At 34.0% G+C, this 14544-nt stretch overlaps 1 protein-coding gene across 9 annotated transcripts in view; it reads left to right on the top strand.

The window, feature by feature from the left end:
- Positions 1–14544, top strand: part of OSBPL8 (oxysterol binding protein like 8) — a 195713-nt gene that overhangs the window by 126198 nt on the left and 54971 nt on the right. For all 9 annotated transcript variants that reach the window (XM_022559910.3, XM_022559907.3, XM_022559908.3 and 6 more), the window contains 3 exons: positions 6525–6595; positions 12216–12293; positions 14110–14211. In XM_022559910.3, the coding sequence (XP_022415618.1) occupies positions 6525–6595; positions 12216–12293; positions 14110–14211 (251 nt within the window). The remainder of the gene's footprint in view (positions 1–6524; positions 6596–12215; positions 12294–14109; positions 14212–14544) is intronic.

The raw sequence follows: 14544 nt of genomic DNA, 5'->3' as shown, positions 1-14544 counted from the left end.
GTGTTACTTGGGCAATTAAGTAAATTATTGTAAATTCACTGATTTCATTTTCTTTTCTAACAGGGTTTCCGAAAAGAATTGGAAACCATAGTCCTGAACTGTTGCCTAAGTAGCATAAGCTTTAAACAACATTCATAGTCCGTAATTTAGTCTTAGTGTAGCATGATTACTATCATGCTTCTTTCTTAATGTTCTCAAAATGGTGTAAATTTTACTATTTGTCTATGTTCACAAGTGGCTCTGAAAATGCAACACACAGAAATGTTTTTAATGTTGTTAAATACTGTACTTATTTGCTTTTACAGTGTGACTTAGTTCCATTTCTGTATTTGTCTTTGTCTTCTTGATTTTCTTTTTTTAAGCCAGCAAGCTTGCTAGCACATGTTTGCTGACCTTCATGCCATGAGCCTACTTAATATAAAGAATAATCAGGTTACCTTACTAAACAATAGAAAACTTCCCTGTTTAGAAATTTGGTTTTTACTTCATTAGGTAATTGAAGACAGAATTGTCAGTTTCTATTCTCAAAGAAAATATTGAAGGTCATTCTAGATAGATTTGTTTGAATGGAAAAGTAAATGGTTGGCTTTGTTTTCTAATTCTTGAAATAGAGAAAATCATATTCATAGGGATGCTTCCATATTCCTCTTAATACAACCAACAGTTTTATTACAACCAGCCATGATAAAAAGCTTTTAAAAATATGTTTTATTTTATCAGCTAAGAAGTAGAATTAGGTACTTCAAAGAAGTGGCTTTTTATGTATTTCTTTTAAGTTAAAAGTAAAAAATATAATTTTTTCTGGGACATTTTATGGATTTATCTGACATCATTAGAGAAAGAGAGGTTCTACATTAGTGATATTTAAAGATAACTTTGTTTTACCACTTTGACCACAACCCTTTTATCATTTTAGTTTTCCTTGGGAAAATCTACCTCCCCCCTTTTTTTTGTTACTTCTACCTTAAGGAATGTATTGGTATGGCCTTCTTCTTTATGATGAGTTATAAAATAGAAATGGTACCCTTTGTCCATGTACCTAGAAATTGGAATAAATAGACTTTGAACAAAGATGTTTATAGATAGACACTCTGTGTAAGCTTTAGTACATAGATAGATCTGTTTAGTATGTTTTGACTTCTCGGAGATTTTTTTCTTATACAATTTCTTGATTCTTGGCTGTATTCAGTATAGTTTATGTAGCAATTCTATATTTTGTAAATACTTATTCAATCTGCATTTGTAGATATGTGTATATAATCTCATTTTAACAAGATTAAAGCAGCATAAAACTTGCTGTATTATATCTAAACATTAATGAACCAAATTTTACTGAAGTATATAAAAAGCTTATACCTTATCAATGCTGATAACACTTGTATTCTGTTAACAAATTAGAATTAGGGGCAGAGTGCTAATTTATTCAGGAATCATAGTCCATTGAATTAGTAAGAGAAAGTAAACTCTGTTTACTACTACATTATTGGAAAATATCTTCATGACCACAGATTTAGGGGAGACTTTCTTAAGACCAAAAAGCACTAACCGTTAAAAGAATGAAATTGCTAAATTTGACAACCTTAAAATCAAGAGCTATTCATCAAGGAGACCGTGCATAGAATTAAAAGACAAGCCGTAGAATGGGGAGATATTTGTAATAAATATAACTGGCAAAGAACCAATAATTGGAAAACATTAAGAATTCCTATATAAATTAAGAAAAAGGTAGACAATGAGGTTTTTTTAATGTAGATAGACAATGAGTTGTTTTTTTTTTTTTTAATGTGCAAAAGATCTGGGCTCTTCACAAAGAGAAAATTAAAATGGTAATTAACATGAGATAGTGCTCAGTATCATTAGTAATCAGGGACACACAAACTAAAATCTCATTGATTTACCATTGATACACACACCCAACAGATTGGCAAAGATATTAAAAATCTGTCAATATTGATGTGTTACCATGGATATGGAGAAAGGAGAACTCACGCACAGTGCTAGTGGAAAAATAAGCAAATTGGTAAACAATATGGTATTCTTAAAGTTGAAGACCCACATATACTCTGACCTAGGAGTTCTGCTTCTAGGTTTAAACCCTAGAGATATTCATGGATATATATGTCTACTAGGATACATTTCCAAGAATATTCGTATCACCAGTGTTTGTAAGAGGGACAAACTAGAAACAGCCCAAACAATGGATGGATAAATAGTGATATAGTCATGCGGTAGGATTCTAATCAGCAATGACAATGAATGAAATACGTGCTGTGACATGCTGGTAAATAATAATTGCAAAAGTCAAGGTAGTTACCTTTGAGGGAAAGAAGAATAGATAGATTGTGATCAAGAATGGCATGGGGCAGGTGGGGAGTAGTTCTTATGGGATGTTGACAATTCTGTATTTCCTGATTTGGGTGGCGGTTATGCAAATAATCACTGTATACATTAAATTATGCCTTTACATTTTATGCATTTTTCTGAAGGTGTGCTATATTTCACCTATTTTTAAAAGCCACTACAAGTAAAAGTAGAGTCCATTTTTATTAATTTTTGGATCAGTTTATCAAACTTTGTATTTGAAAGGATGAATAAGAATTAAACCCTTCTTTTAAGGAACTCACAGTCAAGTATGTGACATGAACATGAAAACAAATAATTGAAGTACGTTGTGGTAAATATGGTAGTACAAATGTACCAAGTGCTGTGTCTCAGAGGAGACAGCTAACTCTATGCCTACACAATCTAAGCAAGGCTCCCAGAAGACGTTGGCCTTGGATCTTGAGACACACCCTGGCATTCTAGAAACAGCATGAATTTTAAAGTTAGACCTAAGTTTGAATTAGCTCTGATACTTTCACTTATTGACATTTGTCAAGTTACTTAATTCCTGTGAGCCTCAATTTTTTCAGTTATATAGAATATTCCTAATATTTAGCGGGGGGCATTGTTTTAAAGATTAGAGGTAGTAAATCAAGAGCTATTCATCAAGGAGACCGTGCATAGAATTAAAAGACAAGCCGTAGTTACAAGTGTTGGGCTTCCCTGGTGGCGCAGTGGCTGAGAGTCCGCTTGCCGATGCAGACACGGGTTCGGCCCCGGTCCGGGAGGATCCCACATGACGCGGAGCGGCTGGGCCCGTGAGCCATGGCCACTGAGCCTGCGGCATCCGGAGCCGGTGCTCCGCAACAGGAGAGGCCACAACAGTGAGAGGCCTGTGTACCGTAAAAACAACAACAAAAAATCACAAATGTTCCTACAAGTGGATATTGGTTGCTTTATTGTTGTTTTCATAAATATTATTATGTTAATTATCCCCATAATTATCATCATTATTGATGAATGAATCAGAATTAGCCCAGAGCAGGATATGTTAAAGGGATATAGACTAAGTAAGAAAGGATGTCATAGCAGGAGAGGTCTAATAAACTAGAAGAATAGGGAAGGATATCTGAATTTAAAAAAATTTTTTATTGAGGCATAACTTACACATAGTTAAGTGTACAACTTTTTGAATTTTTAGTTATGTATCAATATGTGTAACCATTTCCCAGTTCCCCAGAAGACCCTCTCATGCCCACCCCAGTCAGTTCCTCCTACAACAAAGATAAACCACTGTTCCAACCTCTAGCACCATAGATTAGGTTTGCTAGTTCCTGATTTTTATATAAATGGAATCATATGGTATATGATATGTGCTTTTTTTTTTGATGGGGAGAGGTGGCTTTTTCTACTCATTATTCTGTTTGTTGTTTTGTGTATTGGTAATTGGTTCTTTTTCATTGCTGTGTATCATTTCATTGTGTGAATATAATGTATTCATTTCTTCTACTATTAATAGTCATTTGAGTTGGCTCCAGATTTTGCTATTATGAATAAAACTGCTGTGAACATTTTTGTACCTGTCTTTTAACGAACATGGACACACTCATCTCTGTTGGGTGTAGCTAGGATCAGAAGTGCTCTGTCTTAGAATATGAGTACTTTCAGCTTTAGGAGATACTGTCAAATAGTTTTCCAAAGTGACTATGCTATTTGTAGTCCCACCAGCAGTGAATAGAGTTCCGGCTGCTCTATATTCTAACCTAACCTGGATTTGGATGGTCTTAGTCCTTTTGATCTTAGCCATTTGCGTGGGGATGTAGGTTTCTATCTCATGGTAGCGGTGAGGAGGATAGTAGGAAGAGAATTTACTACCTAATATCGCTAATAAGCAAACTTGGTAAAAAGTCATGATCTGAAACTGTTCTGCATTATTGACAATGGTCAATAATGTATTGTAGGCTTCAGGATTTTATCTATAATATCACATTTTTAAGAAATAAAGGAGTAATTTTTAAGTAATTTTAAATCCCTATACATGGAAAACAAAAGTCTAAGAAGTATTTTGGCTGAGCCCTTTTTGGCTTCTAACAAATATAATACTTTCGCTGACATTTTAAGATGATTATTTTTCATGTTTTTAGGAAGCCACCTTTATCCAGTCTAAAGAAAGAGTCCTTCATGTGTTGCTTTTTGCTTTGCCTACCTTGGAATTACCCTTGAAAACTTAGTGTACAGTATGGCAGTATTTTCTATTTAAGGCTTTTGAACACTTTTATGTGGTCATTGCACTTTAAGCTACTCATCTGCTTATTTGCACTTAGCTGAAATTCAAAGTATTGGACCAGACTTAGCCTTTTGCTTTATCTGCTGTAATTTTAAATAACTTGGAAGTCATCAGGGCCAGCTTTTAAAATAATGATTTGATTTGCTAGTTTGAGGTATAGAAAATCTTTTAAAATGGGATTCATTTATTGGTCTGACATAATATACAACCTATGTTTATGAGTGCCCTTTTTTTTTGTTTTTCTTGTTTAGTTTCATCTTGCTTTCGTATATGTCCTTTTCCAACATTTGAAACTTTCTGCAAGACATATTTGCATGTTCAAAAAAAGTCTATTCAGATTTGTAACTTCCACTTTGTTTTAATTTACTGTTCTGTTTTTAAAATAATATGTGAATGTATACACAGTGAAGTGGGCGTTTTTCTTAGTCTAATAAATGGATTGACCTAGATTGAGCTGAAACCAAAACCAAACTAGAGAAATTTAAGTAAAATTCAGTTCTTAGGAGAATAAAGAAAAACATCATCTTTTTTCCATTCATAGTATATACTTTTAGAAAATCTTTGTTCTCTTGTACATCTATTTACAAGATCATTGAAATAATTTGTGTTAATTCATTAGAATTAAGAATTACTTATTACAAAATGTTTATTACTCTGAATAAATATTTTAGAATTTTTAAACTGAATTATGTAAGTTTGGTTTGCTTTATGCTAAAGTTTCAAATCCTGGTAAGTTTTCCTTTAAAATTCCATGTTAGATTTATGAAACAGGTTTCTTTTTTTCCCTCCTTGGTTTTAGGATGCCTGATCTTTCTGCTTACCAGAGATGGAAAAAAAAAAAAGAAAAAGATTCCTTCTTCATATTACAAAAAAAAAAAAAAAATCAGCAAAATCTCTGAATTAAGAAAATGGAATGGATTTGTTTTAGCTAATATAAATCAAATACAGAATAAATGGTCTCATTGATATCCTAGAAATGATTTTTAAATGCTTCAGGCACTGATACTGATAACTTTATAAATGCTGCTTTATGAATGATTATATTTTATATAGGCTTTTAGTGGACTCAGAACACATAGTTGTAGGGAAGAGTTAATATCACTTGTCCTCAAAAGTAGAAAGAACTTCATTAAAATGAGTACTGCCCCTCTTATGCCTGCCACACAAATCTCAGCATTAACGTTTCTCTAATTGTACCCTTACAACATTAACTTGTTAATTGCTTTTGATAGTGCTATATTAATGTGTTACACGGTAGGAAAGATGTGTGCATATATCCCAATGCACTCATGTTTTAGATTTATCCTTTTAGAATTTATATAACAATAGTCAGTGACAATGATATTATTAAGGGTCAATGTTAATTGAATACATACTGTCTGCAACTACTATGCTAATTGCTTTCTATGCATGCTCATTTAATTCTCACAATAAACACATTATTAGATTTTTTTTAAAGTCTGTCCCTCAATTCAGATTTATTTCCCTAGTATTCTTTTATCACCCATTCTGGAGTTGTTTTCCAGTTTGGCAAGAGGTGTGAAAAGTATGTTGGGTTGGTTCTTTGTTAGAAAACAGCTAACTGAAATAAAAATTCCATGAGTCCTGAGTTCATGCCAAGTGAGTGAGCAGAGAAAAGAGATATTTAGCTTATGTTGATGGGTTCAGGGAAAGACACCAGTGCCTCTGTAAGTCTTGATTTATTCTAAAGAATTACTATTAGTGACATGATCCCTTAGTAGTCTTTAAACTATAATAGTTTAAAACTGTATGTTGAGTCTAGGCTTCTTGCACTGATGTATATCAAATATTGTATAGTGTATATTTGAAATTGAATAACTTATGTGCATTTGCTTTTTAATGCCTATATGTGTTCAAATGTGGTAATACTGAAATAATGACTATGTTTTTAAAGGGTTTGAAAGAGGAAAGGAAGACATTTCTCAAAACAAAGATGAATCTTCCCTTTCTATGTCAAAGAGCAAGGTAAGCATATTGTTGTCCTCAAATATATGATCACAACATTTTTCTAATATTTAAGATGAGTGAACTAACACTGAAATCCTATCAGATTTTTGTGGGATGTTTTTATGTTGGTATATCTAAACCAGGTAGTATATATGAAAAAAGGAAAGGTCCCCTGGGGCTGATTTAGGTTCTGTTGGTTACTTGGAAATATAGCCTATTGGTAACCAGGGTTCTCTCCTGAGTGATATTGTTCTGGTATGTCTGCTATAGCAGTATATCTCAGACTGAAGTCTGAGGGTTCCATGTAGAGAATAGAGATAGTCAGGGTTCATTGGGTTTTTTTGTTTTGTTTTGTTTTTTAATTTCTAAGTGTTTTGGGCTCATTCAAATGACAATCAAAACACGTACATTTTACCAGTTAAAGGCCAAACATCTCTTGCTATAATAGTGTGCAATTGAAAGGCACTTTCTTAGAATAAGACATAGTTCCCTAAATTAGTAATTTTCAAATGAGATACTTGTACATATTCTTAAGTCTGTTGAGAATTTTTTCTTTAAGAGTACTATTCAAATTTGAAAAGTATTGTATGATGCATTGACTTTCCTATGGGTTTGTAATTCACTAGATTTTCTATAATTCGTCAATGGATTTGACTTTTGACTGTTATTTCTGGTCAGGTTTAGTAGCAGGAGAAGCTTTTATGTTTGTGGAATCAAACTTCAATGACTGTAAGAAAATCTATATCTTTTTTTTAAAAAAATTATTTATTTATTTATGGCTGCATTGGGTCTTTGTTGCTGCACGCAGGCTTTCTCTAGTTGCGGTGAGCGGGGGCTGCTCTTCGTTGCGGTGCGTGGGCTTCTCCTTGTGGTGGCTTCTCTTGTTGCAGAGCACAGGATCTAGGCACGTGGGCTTCAGTAGTCGTGGCTCGTGGGCTCAGTAGTTGTGGCTCGCGGGCTCTAGAGCGCAGGCTCAGTAGTTGTGGCACACAGGCTTAGTTGCTCTGCGGCATGTGGGATCTTCCCAGACCAGGGCTCGAACCCATGTCCCCTGTACTGGCAGGCAGATTCTTAACGACTGTGCCACCAGGGAAGTCCGAAAATCTATTTCTTAAGCTAGTAAATTATCTGCTATTCTCAGCAGTAGGCTTGGCTTGTAAAACCCTACATATTTTGTTCCTGTTCTTGTGAGTGATTGAGAGAATTCCATGATATATTTTTTATCATATTCCGTGATATGCTTTACACAGATTTTATTCACACTTAACTTTTCAAGTATTCATTACATAAAGGCCCATCCTGTACTTATATGTATATAAGTACATAAGGTGAAAATTTAGTAGGACTTTGTATGTATATAACATATGCATGAGAAATACCTTTATCATTTTATATGAGATGCATAATGAGGAGATGATTTATCTTGGTTCTGCCATGGTTAGAAATACAACGAAATTTATGGAATTTTAAAAACCTATTTTCAAGCAGTTAATACCAGAATTGGTGAATGTATGGAATAGTGGTATTCCTACTCAGAACCCTAAACTCCAGATCTACCTACCACAGCCATCTACATGTAGTCTCTAAATGGGAGGGTGAGGGAGGGGCAGGAGGGGAAGGGAGGGCAGGTAGCCTGAAAAGCAAGTTTACGTACCTTAATGAAGCAGTGTGCATTAATAAATAAAAGGAAACACAGGCTGCACCTTGAGTACAATAGCACCTAGTTGTGTATGAACCTTAAATTAAAATTAATTAAAATTAAATAAAATTAGAAATTTGGTTCCTCATTTACACTAGCCACATCTCAATAGCTCAGTAGCCACATATAGCTAGTGGCTGCCATATTGGACTACTCAGATATAGAATATTTCTGTTATTCAGAAAGTTCTGCACAGCAAGCATTCACTGCTTTAGGGTCAAAAAAGTGAGTTTGAATCTTGACTGTCATATAATACCTGTGACTTCTTAGATGCTAATTATAATGACATTAATAGCTACTTTGTACTAAGAGCTTGCTAAGTGTCTTTTTAGCTCTCTTAAGGATACTAGAAGACAGGTATTATTGGCCCCATTTTATTAGTGAACAAACCGAAGCTTAGAGAAGTTAAGTAACTCTCAAGGGTCAAAATGGTAGAGCTAGAATTCAAAGTGGCTTCAATTTTCTTATCTGTACAAAAGAGGTAAGATCTAACTCTCAGATTGTGATGCTGTAAGTGCCTCATGAAGTACTTGATTAATAACAGGTGTTTGAGAATTCGTTTTTCTTACTTTGAATAAAGAACTACAGTGAATGAATAGGCTTCTTGACGTGGTAACTATTTGGTGTAAGTAAAATTGTACTCATTCTGTTATTTTCCAAGAGCTGAATCTTATTGATTCTGTCTTACCTTAGATTTAATCTTGGTTTATTCTGTTAGCTTAAGAGATACATAGTCACTAGTTTGTCCTTATATATTTTAACATATATTCCACTCTTTTGTTTTTCAGAACAATCCTAAAATTTATACATTTATCATCAAACCTTATTCTCATGGAATTCTGAAGATTTTGTTCTTACCTGAGTAACTTTGGGAAGCAAAATCTTGTTATTCCTTCTATGATCGATCTGCATAACTGAGACCATTAAATAATTTTAACCTTATACTTTTATGAATTTGATGCAGAAAGTATCAGTACTGTCATTTTGGTCACTGAATTTACGGTATTCTTCTTCCCCCCAACCCCCACCATTTTAAAAATAAAGGCAGTTCCTGTTTCTCAGGCATCCTGTAAATGAGTGAATTGGAGAAATCAGTTAATCAGATCATCCCATCTTCCTTTTAGCATTTTTAAATAAATTTTTAACTGTCCATCTCAATGAAAGGAATTGCCAGCATGAATAATATTTCTAGTGGGATAAAAGGAATGCTATTACAAGGATAACGGGTTTCTGAGCCGAGATCTTGACTTGATTCTCCAGGCGTCAGTCTGCTTAGCTGTAGGTTTGCTAAATCATCTACCTCTTGCTGTAAAAAATATATTTCCTTGGACATTAAAAAAAAAAAAAACTTTCCAAATCAAAATATCTGATAGAGTCATAGTAACTTATCATTATTGTTATTATTCCTTATATCTGCAGTATTTTATAGTTTTCAAAGCAAGTCGAAAGTATTCTCATATGTTAATGTTCCATTTATCTAAAGGTCATGTTTTTGTCAACACTTGCAATCTAGAGGATAGTCACAAACCTGAAACGCAGTATACCAAGTACTGTGTTAAACACATCATGCACACTACCTCATTTACCCCTCAAAGCAACCCTATGACTTGGTAGGAATATCCTTATTTTATAAATGAGCAACTAAGACTGGAAGAGATTGAATAACTTCCCATAGTTGCACAGCCCATAAGGTATCATCATTAAAATAGTGGTCAGTAAGTTTATAAAAGGAGGAAACTTAGTTTAGTAAAATATTTCCAACAAAAAAACAGTTTATGATTCTTGGTATTTAAAAGGTAACTTGTTGATTCAGAAAACTTTGGTAGTATTTCATTGAAAAGACTATAGAACTTGGTCACTGGATCCTTTTTGTTTTTTTTTCAGAACTAGCTACACAGTATGGCAGGGATTCCTTGAAGTATGTGTGCTGTAATTTACCAAGCTCATGTGACAGCCATCTGGCCTGCTAGTCCCTTATATACTAGAATCGTTTAGGAATCTCCAAGCCAGATCTTGTCAGATTTCCTGTTGTTCATAAAGATAAGTCTTAAATTTGAGTCTAAGATTCTATATGAACAGTTTTAAAAGGTGAGAAATAAATGTGATGAGATGGCTAAGAGCATGAAACTGAGAATTAGGCACACCAGAGTACAAATCCCAGATCGTCTACTTATGACTCTGTGACTTTAGGAAGTTATTTAATCTGTTAGTCTTAGTTTCTTTATTAGCAAAAGGAGGAACTACAACTATCTCATAGGTTGCTTTGAGGATTAAATGAAGCAGAACATATAAAGTACTTACATAGTACTTGGTAAAGAGTTAAACAGTCATTCATTTTCATTAACTTTTAAGCTAATATTATTAGTATTCTTCACTTAATAGTATCTAAAAAGTACATTATAATACACATTTTCCTATTAAGCTGTGGGAAATAGAAACCATTATATTCCTCTGACAGTAGCCATGTCATCTTTGAGTTTCCAGCGGCAAGGAGAGGACAGAGACCTGTTTGGCTTGAGAACTTTTGTGGAATGGTTTTAGTATCACAATATATCCTATCATCATGGGAGTAAGCAATATGATGTTTCAAGTCCAGTTCTCAAAGGAGTAACTTCAACAAAAATTTAATTAGATTAATCCCCACCTTCTACATTGAGTGTAGTTTGCAGTTCCTTTCCAGTTCAGCCAGTTATTACCATCAACATAATAATTCGTATTTTGTACTAAGTAGCGGAGGCATTTTTAGGAGACATGAGCTGCAAATGCTAGTTTCATTTTCATTTTATTAATTCCAAAGGTATTTATTGAGCCCTTCCTTTTCCACAGGTGATAGCTGGCTATAATTGATGAATAAACATGGTCCCTGTCCTCATGGATCTTAAAATTGAGTGAGGGAGTTTGTACCCAAAGTTTTTCATCCTTGATCACATCTAGTGATATTATGTAGATCTGGCCATTAAACACTTGAAAGCTACCATTTGGATCAAGCCCCATATACTTTCCTGGCACTGGGAGTAATGCTACAAACTTTAAGTACCTTCTCCCATGTCTAACAATAGGTAAAAATGAAAATCATAGAACAGTGAAGGAATATGTTTAATTGAATTGTTCCAGGATTTATGGAAGCAGCTTTTGGTTCTATATTCTTCTGCTCTGGTGGAAGAAAGTAGTCTCCTTGAAAGAGTACTGGATTAGGAGACCCGGGTTCTGATCCCTGCTGTTGATTGATTGTTTAGAAAATCAACATCCCTGAGCCTCCCTTTCATGATTTGTAAAATGGAGATAAAACCACTTGTTACGCCTATTTTTCAAGGTTCTTATGAGGATCAAATTGAAATATCAAGTATAAACAAAGTCTGGAAACAAGTTTAAGACATTAGTAATAATTTAGGGGCACTGGATAGTTAGGAAGAAGTAGGTGCTAGGAATATTGATTTTTAAACACTGTACAACTTAGGGTGTTTCATTACTTGTTTCTGAAGATGTTTGTATTTATCCCCTTTGGAGAAGGAGTAGCAACAGGGCAATGTGTACAGCAACTTGCTAGAAGTTTTTTGTTTTTTAGAATATTTCAACTTAAAAAATTACACTGCTTTGGATACATTTGTCCTAAGAATAAGTAAATAATTGTGTTTTTCAGAAATACCCTGAAAAATAGAAGGCAGAGATTTATAAATGATCTTATTTAACCTCACATTGTAAATTAATTTATTGATAAGTTTTTATTTTTGTGGCTTTAATGTGGATTAGTTTTCAAACCCAAATACTGTAAAGGGAAAATCAGTATTTGAAAATTGACATTTGCCTAAATCACAGCAATGAGTGGAAGAATGTCACAAACATAGTTTTAACATTAGTTTTTATGTGCCATATGTGTGTGTAGAATAAGTGGCGATTTTAATTATTATTTCTCTTTTCTTCATTTCCATGTGATTTCAGTCTGAATCTAAACTTTATAATGGCTCGGAGAAGGATAGTTCAGCTTCAAGCAAGCTTACAAAAAAAGAATCTCTCAAGGTTAGTTTCCACAGTTATGAAATAAGGTAAAGAAATAAGTATTTGTAATCCTAAAGGAAGAAAAAAAATATTAATGTTTGTATGGCATGCTGGAGTCAACTGAAAAGACTCTTTGATGACTGTCCCAGTGCTACTCTGGCCCTCAGCTGGGGTGCGGGTGCTGAGGACTGGATATCTCTGCACAGCTGTACTTGAGTCAAGCACGCCACTGCGTTATAGAACATAACGGGAAGCTCTGCTGCCCTTTGAAATTTGAGTTTACTAACTGCTAAATCATGGGCTGAATTTGGCCCACAGGTAATATATATTTTGTTTGACCTACACAGTGTTTTAAAAATTTGAGCCAACAATTACAAGTCCAGATTTCCAGCTTCTCCTAAGAAATAGGTTATACTGGGCCTGCCTTCCAGAATGGCCACAGATCCTGGAGTTTAAGGAACACATGCTTTCCAATGGATTCTTGATTCCCATATAGTCTGTTTTGCCCCTCTTTTTTTCCATATCTGATCCTATACGTATCTGCATTTACAGTTCTGTATGAAATCTGTTAATTCAGATATGCATATTAACAAAGACCAAAGTGAACTCTTTTTGACTGTATAATTATTAAAATTTCTTGTGTGTATGTAGTCTCTTCACCATTAAATGCAACTAGGAAAATTTTGTGTTTTAGTTTATAAAAAGTCACCGATAGGTTATCTTCTCCCCTTCGTGAACAACAACAAAGCAATAAATAATAAGATTGCTTCACTGCTACTTTCCCAGATTATCTCAGGAGTGACTTATGAAGGGTAAAACTTTGATAATTTGAATGAATTAGTTTCAATGTTGTAGTTTCTTAGTTATTTATATGTTATATATTAGTGTCAGAAAAGAGAGAAAAATTGCCAGTCCTAAATAACTACAGCATTGTTTGTGATATGAAAAACTGACAACAGAGTAGATTTCCATCAGTAAGAGAATATGTTAAGAAAAATTATAGAAGTAGTATAGCATGGTGCTTAAAAGCATGTGTTTTAGAGCCAGGCTGCCTCTATTTGAATTCTGCCTCCATGAATTACTAACTATGTGACCCTGGGTAATTTACTCTCTGTGCCTCAGTTTTCTCATTTGTAAAATAAGGATAATGATAGTCCTACTTCCCAAGGTTATTGTGAGTATTAAATGAGGTAATACATGTAAAGTGCTTACAACAGTGACTGGTACGCAGAGTGTGTCCCGTAAATGTTACCTCTTACTATTTTATTCATACTAGGAATCCTATGTAGCAGTTAAAAGAATGAGGTAGACATGGAATGGAAAGAGAATTGAAATGCTCCAAAAAATATTGAATAGGAGAACCTTTTTTATGTGTTCAAAAAAACAAAAACAAACACAAAAGTATATTTCTGTAGGTTGTGTACATAGAAGAGGCCTGAAAGGATAGTGTTTTCCTGAAGGTTAACAGTGATCAATTCTGGGAATTGGAATAGGAGAGGGTATAATAAAAACGGCTTTTAGCTTTGTGTTGTTTGAAATTTTTACCATGAGTTTGTATTCATGTACTGTGTAATTTTAAAAACGTAAAATTCTTTAAAAATATACAGAGAATTGGACTAGTGATCAGAAAAACTAGATTCTAACCTTGCTTTTCTAAAAATTTCTACCAGCTCTTAAAAAAAAAAAAGGGTCTGTCCTAAGATGCTAGAATTCTAAAAGAGGTTTAGAATTTTATTTTAGAGTGTAAATTTTTTTACATACTATGGAGCTAAAAAATAGGAGAGAAATTGCCTATTTCTAATGAATTTTTAATTTTTCTATTATTTCTGTAAAATAGGTGCAAAAGAAAAATTACCGAGAAGAAAAGAAAAGAGCCACAAAGGAGTTACTCAGTACAATCACAGATCCCTCTGTTATTGTTATGGCTGATTGGTTGAAGGTCAGTTTGTATTGACTCTTGAATTCAAATGCTGGATATTTACCAACTGGAATAGGAAAGCCCAGAGTGCACCTAAAAGCCTGCAAGACAAAAACATCTCCTAGGTTGATTGTTTTTCACTGATGAAGAAACTATTAATTGTATCCCAGAGGATCTATGTTCCAGTCTTAATGGAGAGAAGAAACCTTAATGTTGTCTCTCTTGACATCAAATAACATCAAATATGGATAGCAGTTCTTTTAAAAAGGCGTTTTGATTTGTGTGACATGATATAGTCTAATCCAGCGGTCCCCAACCCCTGGACCACAGACCAATACTGGTCCGCGGCCTGTT

The sequence above is a fragment of the Delphinapterus leucas genome, chromosome 11 (assembly GCF_059928025.1).
Source record: "Delphinapterus leucas isolate spDelLeu-1000000601 "Yukka" chromosome 11, BTC_Dleu_Yukka2, whole genome shotgun sequence".
In the NCBI taxonomy this organism is placed as follows: domain Eukaryota; kingdom Metazoa; phylum Chordata; class Mammalia; order Artiodactyla; family Monodontidae; genus Delphinapterus; species Delphinapterus leucas.
The sequence above is the reverse complement of the archived record's forward strand: the minus strand, read 5'-3'. Positions and strand labels throughout refer to the sequence as shown.